Source organism: Arvicanthis niloticus, chromosome 27 (genome assembly GCF_011762505.2).
Source record: "Arvicanthis niloticus isolate mArvNil1 chromosome 27, mArvNil1.pat.X, whole genome shotgun sequence".
Classification (NCBI taxonomy): Eukaryota; Metazoa; Chordata; class Mammalia; order Rodentia; family Muridae; genus Arvicanthis; species Arvicanthis niloticus.
Window position 1 is genome coordinate 15,112,708 of NC_133435.1, and position 24,432 is coordinate 15,137,139.

A 24,432-nucleotide genomic window follows, 5' to 3' on the forward strand; every position below is an offset into this window, starting at 1 on the left:
AGTTCTAATGCCGTCCACTTTTGTCCTGAAGATAGTTTTTATTGGCCTGAAATTCACCTATTAGTCTAGGCTGGCTGACCAGCAAGCTCCAGGAATGTGGTATGCCTTCGACTGCCTCCTCAGCAAAGGGATTACAACCATGTGCCAACACACCTAACTATTTTTAAACATGGATTCTGGGGGCTCAACCCTTGTGTTTGCAAGGCAAGCACTGTGCTGACTGAGCTATCTGCCATGTAGTTAGTTAACAAGAGAGCAGATGAGCTCACCGTCCCTGCCATTTATGGTTCAAAGCTTTGGGATATGTCTCATAATGAACCCCTGCTCTCTGTCACTAGCTGAAGGTGACAAGTTTCAAACCCACAGCGGCATGACCCCTATGACCACACAGATCCTTACAAGACCTTGCTTGACCTTTGTCTCTGTCTCTTCTCTTCCAGGTATCTCAGTCACAAAGAAGACACACACATGTAAGTAATGCATTTTGTTTCTGTCTCAAGTTTTCTGAAGAGTTGGAATTCGCATATGTCTGGCTGCTGTGGCCCTTACAGCATAAGCCAATGTTTCCATGGTCAACAGTGGTCATACTTTCTTTCAACCTGTAGTGGTCGGATTTGGCACATCTCCACCTGTTTGTGCTGAGTGTGTGTTGATGAGAGAGGTCAGGCATAAGCTGATGAATTCTGGGTTTCCAAGCCACAAATCTCTAGAGACACCATGAAACCTAGTCAGGAGGATCAGTTACTTACTGCTCACCTCTTATGTCTGGATCCTTCTTAGAAGAGTTTCTGGAAAACCCTGATTTCTTTTCAGCTTCTCTCTCCTTTTCCTTCCCACTAGCTCACAGATGAGTTTGTTTTGTTCTTATGTCTGTGGAGCAGATATACTGAGGGGGATAGAGGCGCTGTTGAACCACCATGGCATGGCCCGTGGGGGCCCTGGTAACTGGCATTGAGAGTTTGGTGTGGAACTGTGTGCTGGGTCTACGCTCTGGATTTATCCCACTTCTCAGGGTCAATCTCGCCTTCATCAACTGCCTCACTCAAACTCCACCATAAGCTTACCAACTCACGTCAGTGTAAGGTGCTGTGATCTGCAGTCGGGGCAGTAATGTTTGACTGAGCCTTGAACTTCAGGATGATACACTGTTGCTGATGCAAGCAGTCAACCTTCGCTGTAGTTGACCAGCATATTATTTAGGCTTTGAATGAATGGAGTGTTTAGAATTTGCTGAGTATTTTAGACCATAGATATGTACTACCTACGAGATGTGTTTGGGCATCTTCCTAAGCCAAGCATTGCATCCATTTTTGGCACGACCGAGGAATGAAAAAAAAAATATATTCCCCACGTTTTTCTTCATTCAACTTTTTGTATTTTTTTTTTTTTTTTTTTTTTTTTTTTTTTTTTTTTTTTTTAGTTTCACGTGACTCATTTGGTGCGGGGGAAGCAATATCTATGTAACATCAAAATAGTTTTGCTTGTGCCTCAGTTGACTCTCAAAATCTGCTCTTGGGTTTGTCTGTCTGTCTTTCTGTATTTGTAGAAAAGATAAATATAAGAAATCGAAATTTTTATTTTTAAAAGTACAAGACATATCTTGCAATGAGAAGCTGCCTGACATTTAGGGCCCAGTCTTGCAATTCCTCCATGTGGCTCTCACGGATCTCCATGGAATGCTTGTTTGAAGTCCCACGAAAGGTCTACCCAAGCTAGATGATGTATGCTCAGGATGGCACCTCCACATTTGCAGTCGCTGTGCCCCCTCCATTAGGGTAGTCTGTGACCCTTAGGTTTTTTTTGGGTTGTTCTGTCGTTGTTCTTGTTGTTCTTGCTGTTGTCGGTGCATAATTGAGCTCATGCTGACTGAGAGATTGACAGCGCAGGCCACTGAAGTCCTCTGTATATCCGCAGGGCAGGCATGGTACAGAGAGCTTCCTTGCACAGCCTTGCCCATGAGCTCGTCCCTGGCCTGGAGGGACCCACTCTAGAGGTGGTAAGTAATCCAGTCTTTCTGCTAGCTCCGTCCTGGGCCTCTCCCAAGCAGGGGCTGCTGATTGTGCCTACTGTTTATGGTGGTTTGGGGTGTGGACTCCTGGCCACCTAGCAAATATACAGAAAGCTACAGTTTGCATTGTGGATTGGCTCTTAGATAAGCAGACAAAAGAACCCAGTTCAACTCCATTAGCTATGAGAAGGAGGACACCTCAACCAATGAGATACCAGAAGGCAGAGAGCACAGATGCTGTTATTGGATAGACAGTCCATCTACAAAGACATTCAAGGTACTGCCATCTCTGAAAATAATTTACAGGCATTTATAGAATTCATGGAGGGATTTAGGGGACACCAATGAGAGTGCTAACTAGAGATGGAAAAATTACACTTTAATAGCAGGCAACTTAACCACGTAGGCCTCCTCACCAAAGCTTGCAGTTTCATCTCTGTCAACCTTAAAAGATATAGCCAGAATGATGGTTTCTTTCTAACTTTGAAGGTCAGTCTGAGGTGTCTAACATTCTGACACCATTACATGACATCAACATCTACAAAGTTCATACTGGAAAAACCTCTCAATTCAATCGAGTTTATTATTATAATGTCTAAGTAAGTTTATGGTTTTATCTGGGGCCTCATTTACATGACCCTGGGCTATAGGAGGCCTGAAGGTTGCAGGTTGGATACCCTGGAAGACATATTAAGTACTTGTACTTGTAGAAAAAACTCAGAGCTCGTACGTGTCCTTGACTGAAAGATTTAGATTACATAATGTTGGAATTTTCGGGGAAGGGTGAGATGATATTTAACTCTTCTGAGTACTGGAGATGTTCTAGAATAAAATATCCCTGCAACAAGTTGGAAAGAGTAGTGTTCAGACAGCAGACTGAGTGTCCAGAGAGATTTAGCTCTCGGAGCTGCGTGAGTATAGACTTCTTCTGTGCCACTGGAACACAGATTGTTTTTGTCACCCAGCTTGACAGATAGCCCTTGATGTTTCTGGTCTTGGTGTCTCTACAGAGCCCACAATATATTTGGGAAAAGAAAATCAATCAGTTCTTTCTCTAATAGCCATCAGCCAAATGATTTCTTTCTTACAATCCATTGGGTTTTCCTTGAAAATGAAACCATCCTAACATGCTTCACCATTGTCTTTTTTTAAAAGATATTAAATTTCAGCTCCCCTTAAATTCTCTTGACATCTGTTCTTCGGGAAGTTTTACTACCAGTGAAGTATATGAAGTTGTTTCTGTACTGGCTCAAATTTTTCACTTTGAGCCAGGGTTCTGGAAACCTTGGTCAAGCCTTGACTGTATAATGGTTGACAACTCGAGTCACCCTGAATTAGTGGTTTCAATCTGAGCTTCCAAACTGCCCTCCAAAAGAGATTGTTCAACTTACAAATTCATAGGTATAGTTGCCAGATATATTATCAGACCAGTGTGTCAGGTCACATGTGCACCACTCAGAGGTGCAAGAACTATCAAGGGAACCTCAATCATTGTGATACTTAGATGCATGTGAGTACACACACGTGTACACACACACACACACACACACACACACACACCATGGTTTGGGGTAAACTAAGCCATAAGTTTCATGAAAGCACATGAGATCACTAGCCTCCAAGAAGTCCCTGACCATAGTCCTCAGCTAAGTCAGGTTCTGCCAAGGTCTGGAGGGTGCCTAAATGCTTTCACTGTACTTGGCTCAGGGGGACAAGTTAAAGCTTGAGAGTTTCTTATGCTAAGCCAATCATGCCCAAATTGGCTGAGAAATCCTTGCATCTGTAAGGTTTTTCAATTGTCGATAGCAAACGCTGCTATTAGGTTTAGAATGTGAACATGAAACGGCACCTTTACTTGTAGGATAGGGACATATTAGATCAATTTCACACTGTGGTGTGGAATTTCAATTTCATTTTCATGGTGATTATCCAGCTCTGGTTGGACAATTGCAGGAGCACTTTCACTTTGTTCTCTCACAGGAGTGCTCTGGTTTCTCATTCTGATGAAATAATACAGGGTGGATAATACCTTCTCCCCACTTTGGAATCGGCCACTGTTCAGCTGTTTAGATTTTCTTAATTGTCAAGAAAAACTAGTCATTCACTCCTGACTTCCTGACTTCTTAATCTAATTCTGATTGGACAGTTCTGTATTTACTAAAATGCTATGCAAGGACAAATATGGAGCTGAAAACATGCATTGGGAAGCGGGGCTAGAGGGATGGCTCTGTGGTTAAGGGAACTGACTATTCTGCTCCTCCAGAGGACCCAAGTTTGGTTCCCAGCATCCACGTTGGGTGATTCACAACCATCTTTAACTCCAGCTCCAAGAGATCCAGCACCCTCTTCTGGACTCTGTAGACAGCTGCATTCACATGGCAGAAACATATTCATACACATAAATGAAAATTAAAAAGAAAACTTGCAACAGGCCATCTTCTCCAGCTGCTGTGAAGATTAACATCATAGAATTGTCACCAAATAAAATTAAAATGCAGCCACTACAAGGCAGGCCCAGGGGACATTTAGAAGGCCTTGAGGTTGGGCCAATGACACCTAAGCACTGACATTTCTTCCTGTTGTATTTCTTATCTTCCAGTTCAAGCCTGCCCTGCCTCTCTCCTTTACACACAGGTACATATGTCTAGAAAGTACAGGTGACTCAGTGGTAAACAGTCAAAAATCTGACTTTTTAATCTCAAGTTGATTTGTCAACTTTCTGTACAACCCTTCCCCCAAATACCAACAGAAATATTGTATCCAAATATTCCAAAATATTTTAGTATTAATACAAATTGCTACTAACTGATAAGTTAGTACATCGTTTTATGTTTGGTTGTAACAGGATAACACCTAAAGTAAATAATTAAAGCACTGTATCATTTATAAATAGATTCTGATTCTCAGTAGTCAAAATATTTTAGCACAAGTATGAATATCTCTTGTAGGTGCTATCTTTTATATCCCTTTAAAAGTGTTTATTGCATTCATTTAAAATAGAATAGATTAATGTATTTACTTTTCTTCAAGGTATCTCTATTTTATTCTTTTGTGTGTTTAAGTGTTTTGCCTGCATGTATATCGATGCAGTACATGCATGCCTTGTGTCCAAGACAGTCAGAAGATGGCTTCAGATCCCCCAGGACTGAAGTTACAGATAGTTGTGAGCTGCCATTTGGGTGATAGGAATCTATTACTGGGTGCCCCAAGTCATCTGCAAGAGCAGCAAGTGGTCCTAGTCACCCCTCCAACTCCCAAGCCCTGTGCTCACTTTTTATTGCCAGAGACGTGGTTTTCAATTTGACTTGAAGAAAATGAGTTTGGGGTCTCTACTTTTCTTCCTGGGTCTTTGTGAATCCCACAAAATAAACCCAAGAGATTGTCACAATTGTTACTCTCTACTCAGGAGAACCCCAAACCTCCAAAAGGCCATTTTCCAGTGTATTCTCCTTTTCTGAAAGACACTCTTTGATTGTAAAGTCTCAGCAACCTCAGATTTGAGACCATTCACAGACCAGAGAAACTCAGGCCTTTCTTGGCAAGACTATAGGAGGATGCTTTGGTGATGGAGCTCATAGGTTGCCTTGACAACCCAATTGAATCACAGTAATTATTATTTCAAGTGCTGGCAGTGTGCTTCATTAGGACATTAAGACAGACATGAGCCTTCTTGTAGTGGGTCTCCATTCTCACCACTTGGCTCATTGACAAATAATCAAAAAAAAAAAAAAAAACTTACATTTATGTTCATAAAGTCACTGGAAGGGCTAATAGCCATCCTAGACATAAAGCTTGACAACAATAGGACATAACCAAAATGCAAATGCACATGCATCACACTGCTCTGTGTTGGCAGATCATTTAACCTTGAAGATTCCATAGAATGAGCAACAACAGGGCTGAGGTCAGACATGGACAGCAGGGGCCAGTAGACATAGGAAAGAACTTAAGATGCAAGTATCAAGTATATCGATTCCAGAAAGCAAGTTTGCTGAAGTGTAGGAGAAAAGAAAAGACTTAGGCTTTCTATACAGGATCCAAATGCTGTGATCCAAACATCTGAGAACAACCACATAAATACAAGGACTTCACCTGGGACCCTAGAAATAAACATCCCTTATTGTTCACCTCCCATTGTTCTCATCCTGAACAATAACTACCCACTCCCTTCAAGAAAGATTAGTTGCAAGAAGCCAAGTGTCTGGCACAGAGTCTGGAAATGATTTCATTGTTTAGAATCAGTCTGAGACTACAGATACACCCTCCTAAGCAGTTCTGTGGCCCATCACATTAAAAATAAATGGGCTGTGCTTGGCCCTGGGGGTTCTCCGAAGGCAGACAGTTCTCATAGTCCTAAAACCCAACATCAGGGTGAGGACCTGTGAACTCCATCGAAGTCCAGCATTTACATCAGCTATCAAATGCTCCATGCAGGGCTGAACCCGCTAAGTGTTTCAGTAGACTCCAGATTCGTGAACTAACTTTAGGGCAAAAGTATTTGGGTTCCTTTCTGTCCGAGTTTGGTTTCTATTTCTTTAATAAACACCCATGACCAAAATAACTTGGAGAATAAAGGGTTTGTTTCTTTATGCACTCCAATCACAGTCATGCATGAAGGAAGTCAGGGAAGGAACCCAAGGCAGGAACCTGGAGGCAGGAATTGAGGCTGCTTCCTGGCTTGCTCCCCATGGCTTGCTCTACTTGCTTTTTTGTACTCCCAGTACCATCTCCCCGAGGGTGACACTGTCCACAGTGTCCTGGCCCCTCCCACATCAATCACTAATCAAGAATCTGTCTCACAAACTTACATATAGGCCAATCCTGTGGAGGCATTTTCTCTGTGAAAGTTCCCCCTTCCTAGATGACTCTAGTTTAGTTTTTTGTTTTGTTTCTGTTTTTGTTTTTTTTGTGTGTGACAAAAACCTGATTAGGACCATCTCATAGGTTCCAAGTGTATGTTGAGGTGTAGTAACTGACTCTTTAAAATTCTTGGAGAAAACAAAAATAATCTGGCCTATTAGATACTGGTGTGTGATTGGTAGATTTATTACCTAGTTAATAAACTTTTATGTACCATTGGCCTGAACTTTAAGAGAGAGTTGAGGGCTGTGGAGGAAGCTCAGTTGGTAAAGTTCCCATGACAGCATGAGAACTTCAGTTCAGATTCCAGGCACCAATGTATTTAAACAAACAAACAAACAAACAAACAAAAGCAGGCATGGCGATACACACCTATAATCCTAGTGGAGGAGAGGCAGAGATGGAGGATGCCTAGGAGTTTCCTGGCCAGCCAGTCTAAACCAAATTGGTGATCTCCTGATTCAGTGTGAAACTCTGTCTTGAAAAACAAGATGAGGACAGACCATGGAAGCCATCTACTATTGACCTTTAGCCTCCCACACACCACACACATGCATACACATACCACACAAATACCTACACCTTTCATACATATATGTATGAAAGAGAAAAGGGGTCAGGGGAGGGAGAGGCTAGTTATCTATTATAAATGTCCATCTGTGTTACCTTTGATTCAACAATGAGAGCAACACCATAGTGAGAAGAGAGGTGCTCACTGTTGTGGTCAACAGTGGTGTGTACCACTCACTAGGCACGTCTCAAACTCTGTATGTTCTGTTTAACGCTGGCTTTATTTCCTCTCATCTTCTCATGAGCTTCATTGGCTTTCGCCCTTGCAACAAGTTTCAGATAAGAAAATGTATCTAAAGAGTGAATCACTTAGCTTAAAGAAGTCAAAAAACTTGTTTCCTCACCCAGCTGGTCATGGGCAGAGCCCAGACTCAGAGCCAGACACAACCGACTGTTTCTGTGCATGGGAGAGCTGCCCCATGAACAGTGCCTCAATCTTTGGACCATATGGTAAGAGGCATTTTTTTTTGAGAGAACTTTACAAATTCTCATGTGTTTCATCATGGCCATGGCTTTGTGATGTAGTTCCTGTACCCCTCCTGTTCCACAGATGGAAGCTAAGACATATACGGTAGCATGCCCCAAAGACACAAGAAGTTAAAGCAAAGAGCTCTAACTCCAGCTGGCTTCCTCAGAGTGGTTCTCCTGCTCTACAGTAGAAAAGAAAGCCAAGCACACCACAGTCATGGCTACAGCTGTCTGAGGTTTTACTTTTTAAAACTCATTTTAAATTTTAGTTTCCTTCTATTATTGTGAGTGTACATGCAGCGTGTGATGTCTACGTGCAGGTGTGTATGCCGTGGCATACATGTACACATTAGAGGGCAACTTTGTACAATCATTTCTCTCCATTGACCTTTGAAGATCTGGAGATCGAACTCAAATTGTTAGGCTTGTACAGCAGTCTCCTTTACCTACAGAGCCATCTTCTAGGCCCCTGGTGTTGGTTTTGTTGTTGCTGGTTTGCTTTGGGTTGGCTTTTTTTTTTTAATCATATAACTATTTCATGTATGAGTAGGCTTTTCCACTTGAAGACTCAATTTATGTCAAGACAGAAGAATGTTATTCCTGTCATATGGAAAAGTTCATCTAACCAAGATGGTCTGCTAGCAACCATCCAGCCTTCCCATGTTAAAAAAGACCATGTTTTATCTTTTTAGCATCCTAACCTGACCCTTCAAAGACAATGAGCAGTCAGCATCACTGTTGATACAACTCAGCTTATCCCACAATGAGAGCAGCTTGTCTGAGGTTCCTAAGCTTGTAGGAGAGCCCAAGCCCTAACCACTATCCATGTGTATGTCTGGTGGCACGAACTGATCTCCCGATGAAACAAAAAAGCCCTTCATTATTGTCAATGCCACGAATAGTTCTCATTCTTTTAGCTCAACCTGATCACTGATGCTTAGTACACCGAGGCTTTCTCGATGCCTCACCTAACCAAGTGAACAAGATTGCAGGATTGGATACTTGGAGACTGGAATATATCTGAAAGATAAGCAGCTACAGGATTGCGGAGGTGGATCACTGATCAAGAAACTGCTCTTGCAGAGCATCAGAGTTTGGTCCCTAAAACCCACGCTGGCCAATTCATGTACACCTGGAACTCCACCTCCAGGAGATCAAACACCCTCTGGCCCCTGCAGGCATGAGCACACACATCTACAGACACACAGACATGAAAATAAAAATAAAGGAAATCTCTTTTAGAAGATAACAACTAGGCTTTGCTGATGCTTAATCGTACCTGAATTTAGGAGCTGATCTTGGTAGTAACATCTGCAGGCAAGGAGTAAAAGTGGAGGAGAAGCAGAGATTCCAATGTCTTTGAAATGTGACAAAAGCCACCACTTTTTGTTAACTTAACTTAAGCAATTACCCTGGAACTTTGCACAACTTTTGGTTATAGTTGCTGCCCGTATCTGCACATCGTTCCAACTAAGGTTTTAATTTCCGAGCGAACTCCCCTCTTGCTTTAGATTGCCCAAACGTGCCTCCTAACGGGAAGTTCTCTCCTTGCTCCACTTCCATCTTTGGGCAAATGTCTCTCCTATACAGCAAAGGAAGGCTCCTTTCATCTTTTACTGGGTTGACCACCTAAGCATTGATTCTAACATTTAATGTCTTGGTCAACATCCAAGTGTGATTATTAAAAACGAAAGCCGAGCCTAGCATGGTGACACATACCTGGAGTCCCAGAACTTCAAAGGCTGAGGGAAGGAGATGTACTGCTAACAGTTGGAAGTAAACCTGGATGAGGTTGTGAGTTCCAGACCAGGATAGGGTTCCTAGTGAGACCCTGTCTCCAACAAACAAACAACTGATAAACTGTCAAGCAGAAAATCCTCGAATAAGATAAAGTATGGTTTGGCTTCTATAAAGAGCATTAATAGATAAACCTTTCATTTTTCAATTTTTACTTTGGGAGTGAAAAGGAAATTTTATGACAAAAAGTCCTGAAATTTAATACCAGAACCTAAGGATGACAAGCAGGCTGCATAGCAAACAGCAGCCGACACCTGTAAGAAGGCAGGGCTAGGAGGCAGGCAGGTTTACACGCAGAGATGCCCATAATTCCTAACCTGTCCCTCGAACTGTATGAGGTGCCATGTAGAAAGTTCACCACATTCCCCTCTGTCTCTAATAGCTTAGTCTGCAGGGAAAAACAAAACAAAAAACAAACACACAAACAAACAAGACCACCTCCTTTTGAAGATTACGTGTGTGTGCATGTATATGCCAGAAGATAAGCTTGGTCCTTGTTCCTCAAGCACCGGACACCTTGATTTTTGAGACTCTCACGAGCCTGGAACTTGCCAAGTAGGTTAAGCTGACTTGCCAGCAAGCTCCAGGCATTTGTCTGTCTCTGCCTCCCCAGCACCAGGAGCATATGCCACCATGTCTGGCTTTTTTGCATGACTTGTGAGCATTGAGCTCAGGTTTGCAAGGCCAGCACTTTATCAACTGCCCATCTCCCTAGAGCCGCTTGTCTCCCCCTGGTTTGAGGGATTCTTTGTAATAAAAGTACCTTAAGAAAATTCAGGACTGGGTTTGCATTTACATACTGTGTTTGAACATCTTGTGGGCTCAGCTCTGTCTGAGGCCATGGCAGTTGATGACTCTGGGGACAATGATGTGGACCCATGTGGCTGGAGTCGACTGGTACCAAGGACGAGATGGATGATGAGAAGATGTGGAGGTTTCCTTTCTCTCGTGAGTGACAACGGCCTACAGAGCACACAGGGAAATTCGGTGGCCTGAAAACATTGCTTTCCTGCCTTGTCACTTAACATCATCTGAATCAGATGTTTCCTGCCTCAGCCCCTTCTCTGAACCCAGGTAAAACCTTGATCCTTAGATAGAAGTTTCTTTTCTGGCTCTTCCTGTGCTGGACTGCATGGAGAGGATGCTACTGGGCAGTGAAGATTTCAACCAAAAGAGACAAGTCTATTCTGACAGTAGAGAAGGAGCTGGTCCCTTTTGCCCTGTCTCCCCAGCTCTCGGGTCTAATTGTAAGACCAGTTCTTGCCATGTCATTAAAATCAGAGACCTGGAATGAGCCCCGAAGCTTAAAAAATACATATGCACTTTGAATTCCATGCCTAATGGTTCTCCATGCTTGCTTTCATCCCAGGGCTAATTGGCCAGGGCTCCTGTGATACACTGGAACCTGTGTCTCTCCAGCCCTTTTAACTCAAGCTACAAATAGCTTGATAAAAATTTGAACCAAAAGGTCCAAATCTTGCTCACGTCTCAGGTAGATGAAGGGAGCTGCACCGTGTTAGGCCCTTTTCATCACGAAGAATCTTTCCCTCAAACAACTGGAAAAATGGGGAGAAACTATTTTTCTCACAATCGATATTTCTTCCTTTCCCTAAAGTGGATTTCTATGGTTCCTCTTAAAGACTAGGGAGGTCCCAGCAAGATGTATCCACTGCCTGCCCATTCTTTAAGCATCACAAAGTATGTTGGATTCATTTATCTGTCTCCTTTACACCATGTCTTTTTGTGTTGACAAAACTGAAAATCCATTTCCACTCCCCACCAAGTTGGGGCGTTGTCATAAGTGTTAACCAGACTATGCTGTCTGTGCACAGGCTGGATAACACCAGCGCCCCTAGAGATGAGGTGAAAACTAAACTCTGTCCCCTGAGGCCAATGAAATAGCTGTTTGGTCCCTTGTGTGAAACTTCCTAATAACTTAACTGGGCAGCCTGTGGGTCCCTGGAGGGCTTCTCCACAAGAGTGTTCCCTCTCTTTGTTAAGATTGCTTATTAAAAATGATTTTATAATGAAGTTGCCTCAAATAGCAGTTCTTTTCCTGGTTGTCCTTGAAGCGGCAGCAAAGAACCTAGAGACAACTGTCTAGGGTTTTCCTCCTTGTTAAAACGTCTCCGTTACCACGGGTGCTCTTGATTTTTAAGGAGACAGAGTCTAACTGACACGAGTCCCTCTCCACTTGATTATGTCCCTTAACTCACTGTGCAAGGCATTATTGGTACCTTTGCTTGTCAAGGAGGCGCAAGAATCGAATTGATCTCTGTCGATTAAGGACATGTTAGTCTGCGGTGGAAACAAAACTGTCAGGATTCCCCAGGAGAGCAGAGTGGCGAAGAGATGCCCGTTGTCGATCCAGCACCAACTCAACCAAAACAATGATTTCCAGTGATCTCGTCTCTTTGGTCTCTGATTTCTCCCATTAATTAACCACTTTCCTGCCATAAGGGATGGACATAAAGAAGAATCAAATAATAGTAAAGGCAAGGTGGAACTGCTACAGGTTTATAATCCTAGTACCTGGGACAAGGAAACAAGGAGACCCCTGGGGCTCAATGGCTAACCAGCCCATCCTACTTGATGGGTTTCAAGTAACAGGTAAAGAACAATGCCTAAGGTTAACCTCCAGCCTCTACCTGTATGTACACACATGTGCCTGCAAACCCATGGATCCACACACTTGCAAATAGTATCATACTCTGTGTTAGCCTCACTATACATATTCATAGCCTCTTTGTATGCATGGCAATTAGGAGATAAACAGGGTTTGGAGTATTCACATGGTCTATCCGCCTGCCTTTTGTCTATATGCTGATTTATTTAACATAAAGAATGATAAAGCAGCTGTCTGAAAGGTTCACCACTGGGCATATCCATCTTCAACATGGCCTCCCATGGCGTTCTCAATAAATGGTGCAGGAAAGAAAATGCTATATCAACCTGAAACACTCTCCTCAGGATAGGCTGGCCTGTCAGGCAATGAATCAATCGGGTATTGAGATGTGACTTGCAGTGTGTATACAGGAGGATAGATGTGGTTCTGCAGTGTGCATTCAGGAGGACAGATATGATTCTGCAGTGTGCATTCAGGAGGACAGATATGATTCTGCAGTGTGCATTCAGGAACACAGATGTGATTCTGCAGTGTGCATTCAAGAGGACAGATGTTCTGCAGTGTGCATTCAAGAGGACAGATGTTCTGCAGTGTGCATTCAGGAGGACAGATATGATTCTGCAGTGTGCATTCAGGAAGACAGATATTCTGCAGTGTGCATTCAGGAGGACAGATGTGGTTATGCAGTGTGCATTTCAGGAGGACAGATGTGGTTCTGCAATGTGCATTCAGGAGGACAGATGTGGTTCTGCAGTGTGCATTCAGGAGCACAGATGTGGTTCTGCAGTGTGCATTCAGGAGGACAGATGTGGTTCTGCAGTGTGCATTCAGGATGACAGATATTCTACAGTGTGCATTCAGGAGCACAGATGTGGTTCTGCAGTGTGCATTTCAGGAGCACAGATGTGGTTCTGCAGTGTGCATTTCAGGAGCACAGATGTGGTTCTACACCAAAGTGAGAGGCACCCATCTGCATCTTCTAACTGCAGAGATCAACCCTGACTGGTTTTGCTCAGAATGACTGAATACAAAGAATGTGCCTCAAGTAACTGCTTCAATGTAAGAACCATTTTACTCGCGAAGACCGTCTGAATGTTGTATTAGGAACCTCAAATACTCACAATGCAATTAATTTTACGAGAAGAAAGAAAAGAACATCAAAGGCCTTTAGTCTCTTCTCTGAGATACTTTTAAAACATCCTTTCATTTAGCAACTGCTGCCTCCCTCTAACCAGTGAGGATAAACAGTAAAAAAAAAAGCAAAAACACAAAACAAAAACCTGCTCTGGCTGACGCACACCTTTCATCCCATACTTGGGAGGCAGAGACTGGTGAATGTCTGTAAGTTCAAGGCCAGCCTGGTCTACAGAGTCAGCTTCAGAGTCAGTCATCCAAGACTATAGTAACACCATGTCACAAAACAAACATAAAAGCATGCAATAGTGTCTCTAAAAGTGCTCCGTGGCATACTCATGTGCATATGCACAAGGAAGGGATGGAGGAGGGAGTGAGGGGAGGAGGGAGGAAGGGAGGGAGGGAGGGAGGGAGGGAGGGAGGGAGGGAAAGTGGATTAAAATATATGTAGACTCTAAGGTTGTCGAATTTATGTTTTTTTACTCTGGAAACCAGTGTTTCACCCAAAGTCTTCTTTGAGTTTCAGCCTTAGATCTTGTTGTTTCCAAGTGTACTTTAGTATCTGTCTGATCATAGTGAGGTCAGAGTCTCATTCTCAGGTTGAAAAGCATCTGAAAATCCTTCTAAAGATGCTGTTATTAATATTATTGGGGGCTGACCTCTTAAACACCATTTGTTTTCATTATTGGTGAGAAGTTTCTAGTACAAAGTGATCAGATTTGCAAGATGTTCTCAGTTCCCATCGGTATCTGTGTAAAAGCGAAAGACAAAGCTTCCTATTAGAGAGTTGGCTGGCCTTTCCAAGAATGGAAGGTGGAATATTCTGTCACGAGGGATTGTCTATCTTTGTCTCGTCTGTTGAGGAAAAAGAGATCCAAAAATGTTAAACCATTTCTGAAGGAGATGTTCTGATAATCCCAGATTACTTAATTGAATTTCACGGTAAATTCTAGGAAGAATTTTACTGTTCAAGGTCAGAACATGTAGCTAACTAGCATCCTTGTGTCTACTTGGTGTAGCTGATGTGCATGCTGTCTTGATTTAGCAGACACTGGTGTTTTCAAAGTTGTTTATTGATGATGGAGAAATGGCTCAGTGGGTGAGCTTGTGGCTGTGGGTGCAAGCCAAAGAATCTGAGTTCAAATCCCAGCACTTCAGTGAAGAAGCCAGATATGTCTATGAGTGTAATCCTAATCCTGGGAGGTGGGGTAGGGTGGTTAGAGTCTTGAGGGAATAGGGTGACAGAGCAGAGCAATTAATGTCTTCCTCTAGGCTCTGCACATGTGCACAGGTGTGTTTACCTAAACACCACATATACACATATTGCACATGGGTCACCCACAGGCTCAAATCTACAGTGTACACACACCAAGAAGAAGAAAACAAATTGTCTACCTCATGCATGGCCTTATACTACCATGGTTTCTGTGGATTCTTCCACAGTTGCTGCAGATTCTTCCCTGGAATCCTTTTGTGAATATTCTTTGAATATCATACATAGCTGCCTTTCCTGGTTCTGTTTATAACTTTTTCTTGAACCAAGAAAACAAGAAGAACCAAATTATCCCCTGCAGGATCAATTCCTTGAGTGGAAACCTTGCTTATAAATGAGAGAATGAGACATGACCCAATAAAAGAATCTATTTTAATTTTAATTTATTTCCTGGTGGCCTTTTATGCCTCCTTAGGCGATGACCTAACCAATTCTTTCTTAACACTGATTTTTTTTTTCTTTCCAAGGTCAAAAAGCACTTTGCAGTTATTGTAAGGAGAGAATAAATGGGAGGGGTTTTTGCCTGCCACATAAAGCCAGTGTCTTCATAGAAGATGTAAATTCAGGTTTTCTCAGCTTTGCAGTAATTCCTGTCTCTTTAGACAGCTATTAGCAGAAAAGACAAGCAGAATGAAGTACTAGGAACTCTGGGGCCTCTGTAGTTGAGCTTTGGGTAGCTGCTGTCTGTGGTGCCCTCTTTCATCTCTTCCTCTCCTCTCTTATATGGAGTGGATTGGTTTCCAGGCATTCCCACTGTTGGCTACATTTTCAGAGGGCAACATGCAAGCAAGATAAGACTGTTCTAGAAGGCAGCCCTACCTAAGGACTAAGTCTGGATAGGAAAAGCTAGTTCTCAAATTACACACACACACACACACACACACACACACACACACACACACCACCCCCTCCTTGCTTCACGGCACTGCCAGCCCCCAAAGCCAACTCCTGGTGGATAAACTTTAAAAGTACTTGCCATGGCCTGATTGTGGGAGTTACCTAATCCTGTCTATAACTGGGGTGATTTGAAAGACGGGAAGATGTTCTCGTTTTCATTATGGGAGTCACTCGGGGACAGTATCACTTAGAAGAATATGTTTTTATTGCCCTAAATTACTTTACCTGAGAGTCTGTTGCTGTGTTTCTCTTAGGTTAGATTTCTCATGAACAAAATGGCCCACATGGGTCCCATTTTCAGTTTTTCCCAGGGCTTAAACTACTCTAGTGGTCGGTGAGTTGGCAGTCATTTTATCCTAGAGTCACAGTTCTAAGAGAAAGTTCTAGAAGGGAGTTAGCATGCACTGAAACATAGAGCCCTCGAAGCCTTGCATCATGTGTGATAGCCACCCGTGGAGATCACCGTACAGTGCCAGGCTTCGAAACACCTAAAAGCAATCCTGCTGACATCAAAGTTGAGGCAGGCCTGCCTCAGCCTGAGCCAAGCAAGGTTCTGTCATGGTCTCATCTAAATAGCATAGCGATTCCCAACATTTTTAAGTAAATGGGTGTGTCCTCCATGGAATTCCCTGGAGAATCAATGCTGAGACTCTGAAATTGGAAGCTGTGCTCTTAGGAACAATGCCTGTGAGGCTCATGAGTGGGGTGATGGGAGGACCCAGCTGCCATGCTGGGACAGCCTAGATACAGGAGGTGCTGGGGAAGATCAGAAGTGGTTCCAGACAGATGCAAGATGGATGCACCCTTCACTGTGCACCAGCCATTTGTGGATGCCAGCTGTACCTAGGGAAGCTCAGAACCTTGGACAGGGCAGCACTCTTAATTAAGGATAAAGCTTGTGCACCCTCAAGCAATGAACTCACTGACTGCTGGGAGAATGAGGACTTGGGTGGCACACCATGTACTCACCACAGAGAGCAACAGTGGACCTGGGGGGGGGGGGAAAACATGTTTTCTTTACTTAAGATAACCTACATTTTATTGGCTTAGCTAAGACTTAAATGAACACAGTATATGCATAGCCTCAGAATAACATCATACCCAAATCAAAAAAAAAAAAAAATGCTGAATTTAGAAAGATTTTTTTCTGTTGAATAAGTGTTTTCCATTAAGATCTCTGGTACTGGATGTATGCATTATAAATCATATATGTACAATCCCATAAAGTGTTTTCCTTCCCTACATGTGGACATTCCAGTGTGTTAACACATTTTTCTCAATTATAAAAAATAAATAACACATGTCCAGTGATTGGGGCTCATGTAAAATGGATTCACACAGGAACAAAGAATGACTATAAAGAACTAGCCACACACACTGCACTGTTTGCCTGTCTGCCTGTCCATCTGTCTATCTACTGCTGCCCTATGATTCAGATACACCACCAAAGGGATTTTTGTAGCTCTCACATGTGGACTTAGTCTCTCTGGTTGTTTGTGAGGGTATAACTCCTTTGTTCAGCTGTTCTCGTAAATAAAGCCAGAACTGAGGCTAAGAGCAGTCCCGGCTATCAGACGGGAGCCATTGAGAGTTACTGATCCTGTCCCTCACTTGTCTCATTGAGCAAGCTTCTCAGCCACGATTAGTGGCAAAGTCGTAATGTGCCTTCGGTTTTGTGCCTCAAAATTCTGGCACAGAATGTCTGACTTTGACTTCCGAGTACGGGGACCCCCACAACAAGAAAACAAGTCCATGCTGTCTTCATAAAGTATCATCTAATGGAGTGATTCTCTTTCTGAACGATTCAAAGACATTTCCCCAGCATTCCTTTTACAACTTTAAAATTGTATTTGTGATTGGGAGTGGGGAGCAGGGATAACTTTCAGGAGCCAGTTCTCTCCCTCCATGGTGGGTTTGAGGAATCAACCATAGGTCCTCACCTTTCGTAGCAAACATTTTTACCCACTGAGCCATCTCACCAGCCTCACAGAGGCAACATTATATAGCCAGAGCTTGTGTGTGTGTTTGTTTGTTTTTTTCCAGCTATCCCTGTGATTTCCATAGTCCAAAATATGCTTATTCCCCCAGGGACTAGAAAAGCCCCTGATGCCATCCAGGTCAGGGACAAAGGCTTCCAGTTTCATGGGTGCTGAAATTTCAATATCTGAACCTCTAGGGTTCAGATGGAATCAGGGCGGTTCTAAATGGAATAAAGCCTTCTGTGAGTCTCCAGTGTTGCATTTCTGTGTCTCTGTCTTGCAAAGAGAGGGGACACTCTCAGGGCGATAGCAGTGTCCATTCAGATGGTCATTTCCTTTATTCAAAGAGAATTCATGGATTGTAGAATGCTTTGCCTGGGCTGAAAGCATCGTGGTTCTAACAGCTGCTCCCTGGGAAAATCCCCTAGCTATTCTTTTTGTAGCTCCCTGTGTCTGAGTCCCTGGGAAAGGGATTCCCAAGCTGTTCTGGATTGTATTGGCAGCTGGATCTGTCTGTCCTGGGTATTACCATCACAAGGGCCCAGGAACACAGCAGCTTTTCAGGGGGGCAAAATCCCTGAATCTCACTCTGGGAAGAGGAATCCCACACATCCAATATCGAGCGAGCCATCTAATCTACCATCAGGCAGAGTAGGTCTAACCCAACCCACCCGACCACATATTACAGGCATTGTGCAAGGGAACCTCTCTTTACCACTCATGCTGAGAGTGCAGTTTACAAGGATGCTTTAATACACGCTTGTAAGGGAAGCTAATGAAGCACGATATAAAGCAGTTGCTATTTTCAGTGAACAGGAAGAATTGGCTCCTTAACTTTTGGGGAGGAGTGGGCAGCTTGGAAAAAGAACATATAAACTTCCTTGCTGGTATGTGTCTGCCAGGATTTCTGCGAGTGATTCACATGCCTGTCAATTACACACCCTTATGGATTCCAGCCACTTAGGCAGGTGTCCAAGAAAACACAAGTCTGAAAATGCTTCTGTTTTCATGAAATGTGTGACTACGGAAAGCCTCACGTTTCACGGTCTCTCATGTTTTCCCCAAGAAAGGAGACAGGTCCTCTGTCCCTGTCTCTGGAGCCAGGAGCCCCTCTCACATCATGATACCTTGATCCTAACTGGGTGGCCAGATGCAAAAAGGATGGGGTTTGGTTTCTAAATCATATTTATTTATTATTTATGTATTTATTTATTTATTTATTTATTCATTTCCTTCTGGTGTGTGTTACAAAACATAGGCTGGTGTAATAAAATAGGATTTCGAGAGATGAGTCACATTGCTTACCTAATGTATTACCAGAGCCCTGGTGGAGCAGGACTTCCTTTCCCCAAAATGCCAAAATCAAAGCAGAGTGGGGCCTGCAGCTGATGTCTACACTGTAAACTGACTTAGGCTGTGCCTCCCCACCTTGTGGCTCGCCCTTTCACCCTCTCTCTGACTCCAGGTAAAGCTACAACTCAAAATGTTTATTTTTGTCATTGAGCTGCTCAACACTCTAGAAAGGGCAGCTTTTATACACTGGTAAAGTCACGGCCGGTAAGAGTACATCAGACTTTCCACAAGATAATGCTAACTTGAACAGGTCTTTTTAGGGTACTCAGCTAAGGTTCCCAGAATCACTGGCATGTTTGGGGAGCAGCTACAAGCGCCACTGGATAGTTTTTCCAGTTCTGTGCCTTTAGCTAGATTCGTGTGTGATTTATAGGCTAAAGCATCTCAAATTGTTGAATATTTTATGTTAACAAAGCTGGCCTCATCTGGACCTAAGAAATATTAGCATCCAGAAAGAATAGTTAAAAGACAGTGTGAAGTGGGTGCAATCCCTCATGCGTATGGCTTGCTTGGATACTGATTTAAGCCAATCATGAAAGGGAGGCATAAAATTATGTCAGATGACGGGTGGAATCTGAATGTAATCTAGTGTTATACTTGATAGTAAATAATTACCTCTTCACAATGGTAGGTTTGTAATGACAGCCATGGGGTTGCTCTCAAAAATAATTTATTAGTTAGAGCTAAAGATTACGGGAGTTAGGGGTGAAACATCACAGTCAGGGAGACTGACTCTTTAGTGAGAAAGCGTTGAAAAGAATGAATTTTTCAAGAAGCTAACATTAAGCCTAGCATGGTGGTACACGCCTTTAATCCCGGCACATGGGGGTAGAGGCAGGCAGATCTCCAAGTCTGAGGCCTGCCTGGTTTACATAGTGAGTTTCAGGACAGCCAGAGCTGCATACTGAGACTCCATATCAAAAAATTAAATTAAAAAAAATGCTAACAGTAATCTCTTAAACTCCCACAATCCATACATCAATTTACAGAGTGGGTTGATCATTAGCATATAAGCAAGAAAAACTACTTTAAATTTTATTTTATTTTATTTTATTTGAGGTTTTTTCTCACCCTATAAGCTAGGCTGAACTCAAACTCTTGATCCTCCTGCCTCAGTCTCCCAAGTGTTAGGATTACATGTGTGTGTGTGTGTGTGTGTGTGTGTGTGTGTGTGTCCAGTTAAAAATTCCTTTTTATAACAAGATTTCCTGACTTTGCTTTCTAGTAGCAAAAGGATATAAGCCTTCATATACTCTTGTTTTGGAACCTTTAAAAACATATTTTTACTTACTTGTATGTGTGTGTGTATGAATTGAGGCGTGTGTGTGTGTGTGTGTGTGTGTGTGTGTGTGTGTGCCAAGGCACATGTAAGTGCCAAGGCACATGTGTGTGGCAATTAGAGGAAAACTTAAGGGAGTTAATTCTTGCCTTCCATTTTGTTCACCCAAAGTCTCTTGCCCTGTTTCTGTTACTGCACTGTGTACTTTAGGTTAGCTGTCCCATGAGCCTCTGGAAGATTCTTCTGTCTTAACTCATGTATCTGTAGAGGTGCTGAAACTACACATAGGCAATTGTTTAGTTTGACTTTTTAAAAGGAGGTTCCATAGACCAAACCCAAGTGTCATAGCTAAGCCAATAAAATGTAGGTTATCTGAAGTAAAGAAAACATGTTTTTTTTTTATGACCATGTGAACATTGGAAATGATGTACTGTCCTCTTCTGAGTCAGTTCCATTTGCTTCCAGAACCCTTCAAACTTGGGTTCTTTCCCACTCCCTCAGGCTACCTGCAGCCTGTCCTTTAAAAGACTCATTAACAGCCTACCCTCTGGGGAACAACTCAGTCTTCTAAATCCAGACCAGTGACTGCCTGTCGGGGTTCATTCTGGGCCGCGTGGCCCCAAATCAACTTTTTCTTTATTGAACGCTATATTCCCAAGTAGTGTGCAAAGTCCCAGGGTGATATCTCTACTTGTTCTTCTGCTGCAGGGTCCTAGCAAGGTTCTCCTCTGGCTTTCAGGGACTTTCTGTCAGTAGGCTCAAATGGTAGTCAGGGCTGAAACAGGTGAACACAGCTGAGGGGTTGGGCTAGAACCATCAGGTATTTCTTTAGCATCTCTCCCAGAGACCTGTTGTCATTGACATTGATATGCTAAACATCACAGTGAAAAAATGGTCAGTTTCCTTCATATGAAAAGATGAATCCCGCTTAGCATTTTAACAAAATTAGCCAAGTTCTCTTACAAATAGAGAGCTAGTTTCGCATTTGCACAGTGATGGTTTTAAAATTGGTGGGGGGAGGGGAGGGGGGTAGGCAAATATTTTTAAGAGTTCTACAAAGACCAACCCCCTGCTTAAAATAAAATAAAATAAAATGTTGTTGTACAAACAGATAAAGAAGTCAAAAACCTTCCAAATGATTTTAACCTGTTAGTGGAGTCTGTGGGGTGACCAGCCCAAGAAATGAATACTCTTTCTCTTGCCTGTTATTAAAAACTAGCTTTTCTGATCTGGGATGTGTGTGTGTGTTTGGATATATATATATATATATATATATATATATATATATATATATATATATATATATGCATATATACAACATTTGACTTATTAATTCAGGAATTCTAGTGACTTAGGATATCCATTTAGGATGAACCATAAATCAGAGCACCCACACACATATCTTTCTGTTTTCCTTTATTTTCTTGGTTGCTTTTCTCCTCCTCCTCCTCCTCCTCCTCCTCCTCCTCCTCCTCTTCCTCCTCCCCTTCCTCTTCCACCTCCTCCTCTCCCTTCTCTTCTTCATCCCTCTAAGACAAGCCAGAAAGATAGAAAAGTGCATAGTTGTGCACTGTAAGCACTTTCTGTGGGTCCTCCTTCCCCCACAGACCCCCTGGGATCCCCTAGAGATAACTGTGCATGAAACACAGCTAGTAATGTTTCTAGCACAAGAACCATCGAGGAAGAGTAGAGAGAGCAATGGGCTGTGGTCCACAGACATGCAGAGCTCAGTGTAGCCATCTGTATATATTCCGCCCTGAGCACAACACCTCATTCCCTTGTGTCGCTTTAACAATCTGCCCCACCCTGTGTGCTATTTGCCTGCTACTGCCCATGAAATCAGAGGACAACCTCAGATGCCTGGCTTCACCTTTCATTCTGTGTGAGGCGCTCTCTTTGTTCACTGATGCTCGTGCTAAATGAGCTGACCTGTGAGCTTCCCGAATCCCATTTCCACATCCCATCTTGCCATAGGAATGCTAAGATTCCAGTTGTACACTTCCATGTCTGAGTTTTGCAGCAAGTTCCCTCTCTTCAGCACCTCTTTTAATTCTTAACAAGTAAGCCTTCTAGTTCACTTGCAAGCCCAGATAACAGACCTGTAACTGGGCAGATAAAAACAGAGGAATATTTCCTTCTGGTTCCCATGGAGACCTTTTAAAGGGCCCAAGTTCTGCTTCTGTAGAACTGGTTTCTAGGGCCTTCAAATGTAGCCCCACCTGACTGAAGGACTATTGAATCTGCTTCCCTGGTTTCCTTTATGTGATTGTGTCCTATGTTGTTGTTGTCCAGAGCTGTTCTGGGATTCCTGCCTGGCAGTTGTCACAGAGAGGGCCATTTCCGAAGTGTTGGCAGAACCTTTGTTAGACCCACTAAGGAGCCCCATCCAAAATGAACCAAGGAGGACGGGATGGTCAGGAGGAGGAGATGAATTCATGGGCAGCTCTGCCGCTCACCCAGGCTCTTCTTTCATGAGCTAACCTCCGACCTGGGTGATCTGAAGACATGGCCCTTTACTTTGTTCAGAGACCCTAGGAGTTTGTGGTTACGAATATCTGCGGTGCTGTATGCCAACCTGCACAGCCATTCTGCAAGCCACCAGCACTGCAGACACAGGACCCATATTGCTCACGAATCCCACTATTCAACGGCCTTTCTCTTCTTCTAATTATACCAAGAAGACAGTCTCTGGTGAGCAATAACCTCTCTGCGAAGACTTTGTAGTCGAGCCCCAAACCGAGGGCTTTTCTCTATCCCAGCTTGAGTATGGTATTTTAATAAACGGTCTCTCAGCCTCCTGGGGTTCTGGCCTATGGCTTTATCTGTTACTGTTCCTTCCCTTTTGACTCAGGGCCTCATTTGGTTTGGCTTGCCTGGGCAGATGGTGACATACCTGTCCAGCAGATCCCACCCAAATCGCATTGTGTGTGGTCAGGCTATGTTGTTTATTTTTCCCAATTGGATGCTCAGATATTGTGCGTTGTGCTGTCCAAACTCAAGTGAGATTCCAAGCACTGAGTTTTAAGGATGTCTGCAAAAAGGAGGAAGTTTTCTATTTCACTGGTTTGGTTATAGTTGTTTTAAAAATGATATCTGAAGGTGGAGGGATTTCGAGAGTCCTTTTGTGCATCTCTTGTAGTGTATTATCCATTTTTTACGTCGTTCTCAGATGTATCTCCTAGCTCCCTTGCTAGAAGACTGCAAGCACATTGAAGATGACATGGGTGTCTATGTTTGTGTACCTACAAGCTCTTTGGACCATCATTTAATGAAACAAAACAAGTTGAGTATGTGGTGCCTGTTGTAAGACCAGCACTCTGAGGCTGAGGTAAAAGGAAGTGTGTGTGTGGGGGGGGGGGGGGGGTGACCGTGTTGCTCAGTGGAAGAATTCCCACTTAGTATGATCAAAGATTTGGATTTCAATGGAAGGAAGGAAGGAAGAAAGGAAGGAAGGAAGGAAGGAAGGAAGGAAGGAAGGAAAAAGAAAGAGAGGTCAGCAAGATCATTCAGTGGTTGAAGAGCTAAGCCTGACAAACTGAGTATGATCCATATGATCCCTGGGACTTATATGGAAGACAGAAAAACTAACTCCCACAATTAGTTGTCCTCTGACACCCAAACACATGCTCTGACACATGTGCTCCACCATGTACATACATATATACATATATGCATACATGCATACATACATACATACATACATACATACATACATAAACAAGGACTAGGGAAATGGTCCAGTGACTTCAGATCCCTATAACCCACGTAAGTGCCAAGTGGGTGTGGCAAGCTACCTGCAAAAGGCAGAGACAGAGGATCCCAAGAGCAAGCTGGCTAGTGAGATTAACCATGTCAGTGAGCTCTTGGTTTGTTTGAGGGCGCCTGCCTCGTTGAATAAGGGGAAAAGCAATAGAGAATGATTCTCCACATTAACCATTTGCCTTCACACTCACACACATGTACATGCACACAAATACATACATACCACACATACATACATACATACATACATACATACATACATGTATACCCCATGCACATGTGCACCACAAACATATAAACACACACACATACACACACACACACACACACACACACACACACACACACACACACACACACATTTTTTTAAATGTAGGAGAGACCTTTAATTAAAACAAGAAGTAAGACAAAATAGATACACACAGC

The 24,432-nt window shown here is 43.0% G+C and overlaps 1 protein-coding gene across 1 annotated transcript in view; it reads left to right on the top strand.

Moving 5' to 3' along the window:
- Rora (RAR related orphan receptor A) overlaps positions 1-24,432 on the top strand; it is a 726,948-nt gene that overhangs the window by 536,929 nt on the left and 165,587 nt on the right. The window contains exon 2 of the mRNA XM_076926173.1: positions 441-470. Coding sequence (XP_076782288.1) covers positions 441-470 — 30 coding nt within the window. The remainder of the gene's footprint in view (positions 1-440; positions 471-24,432) is intronic.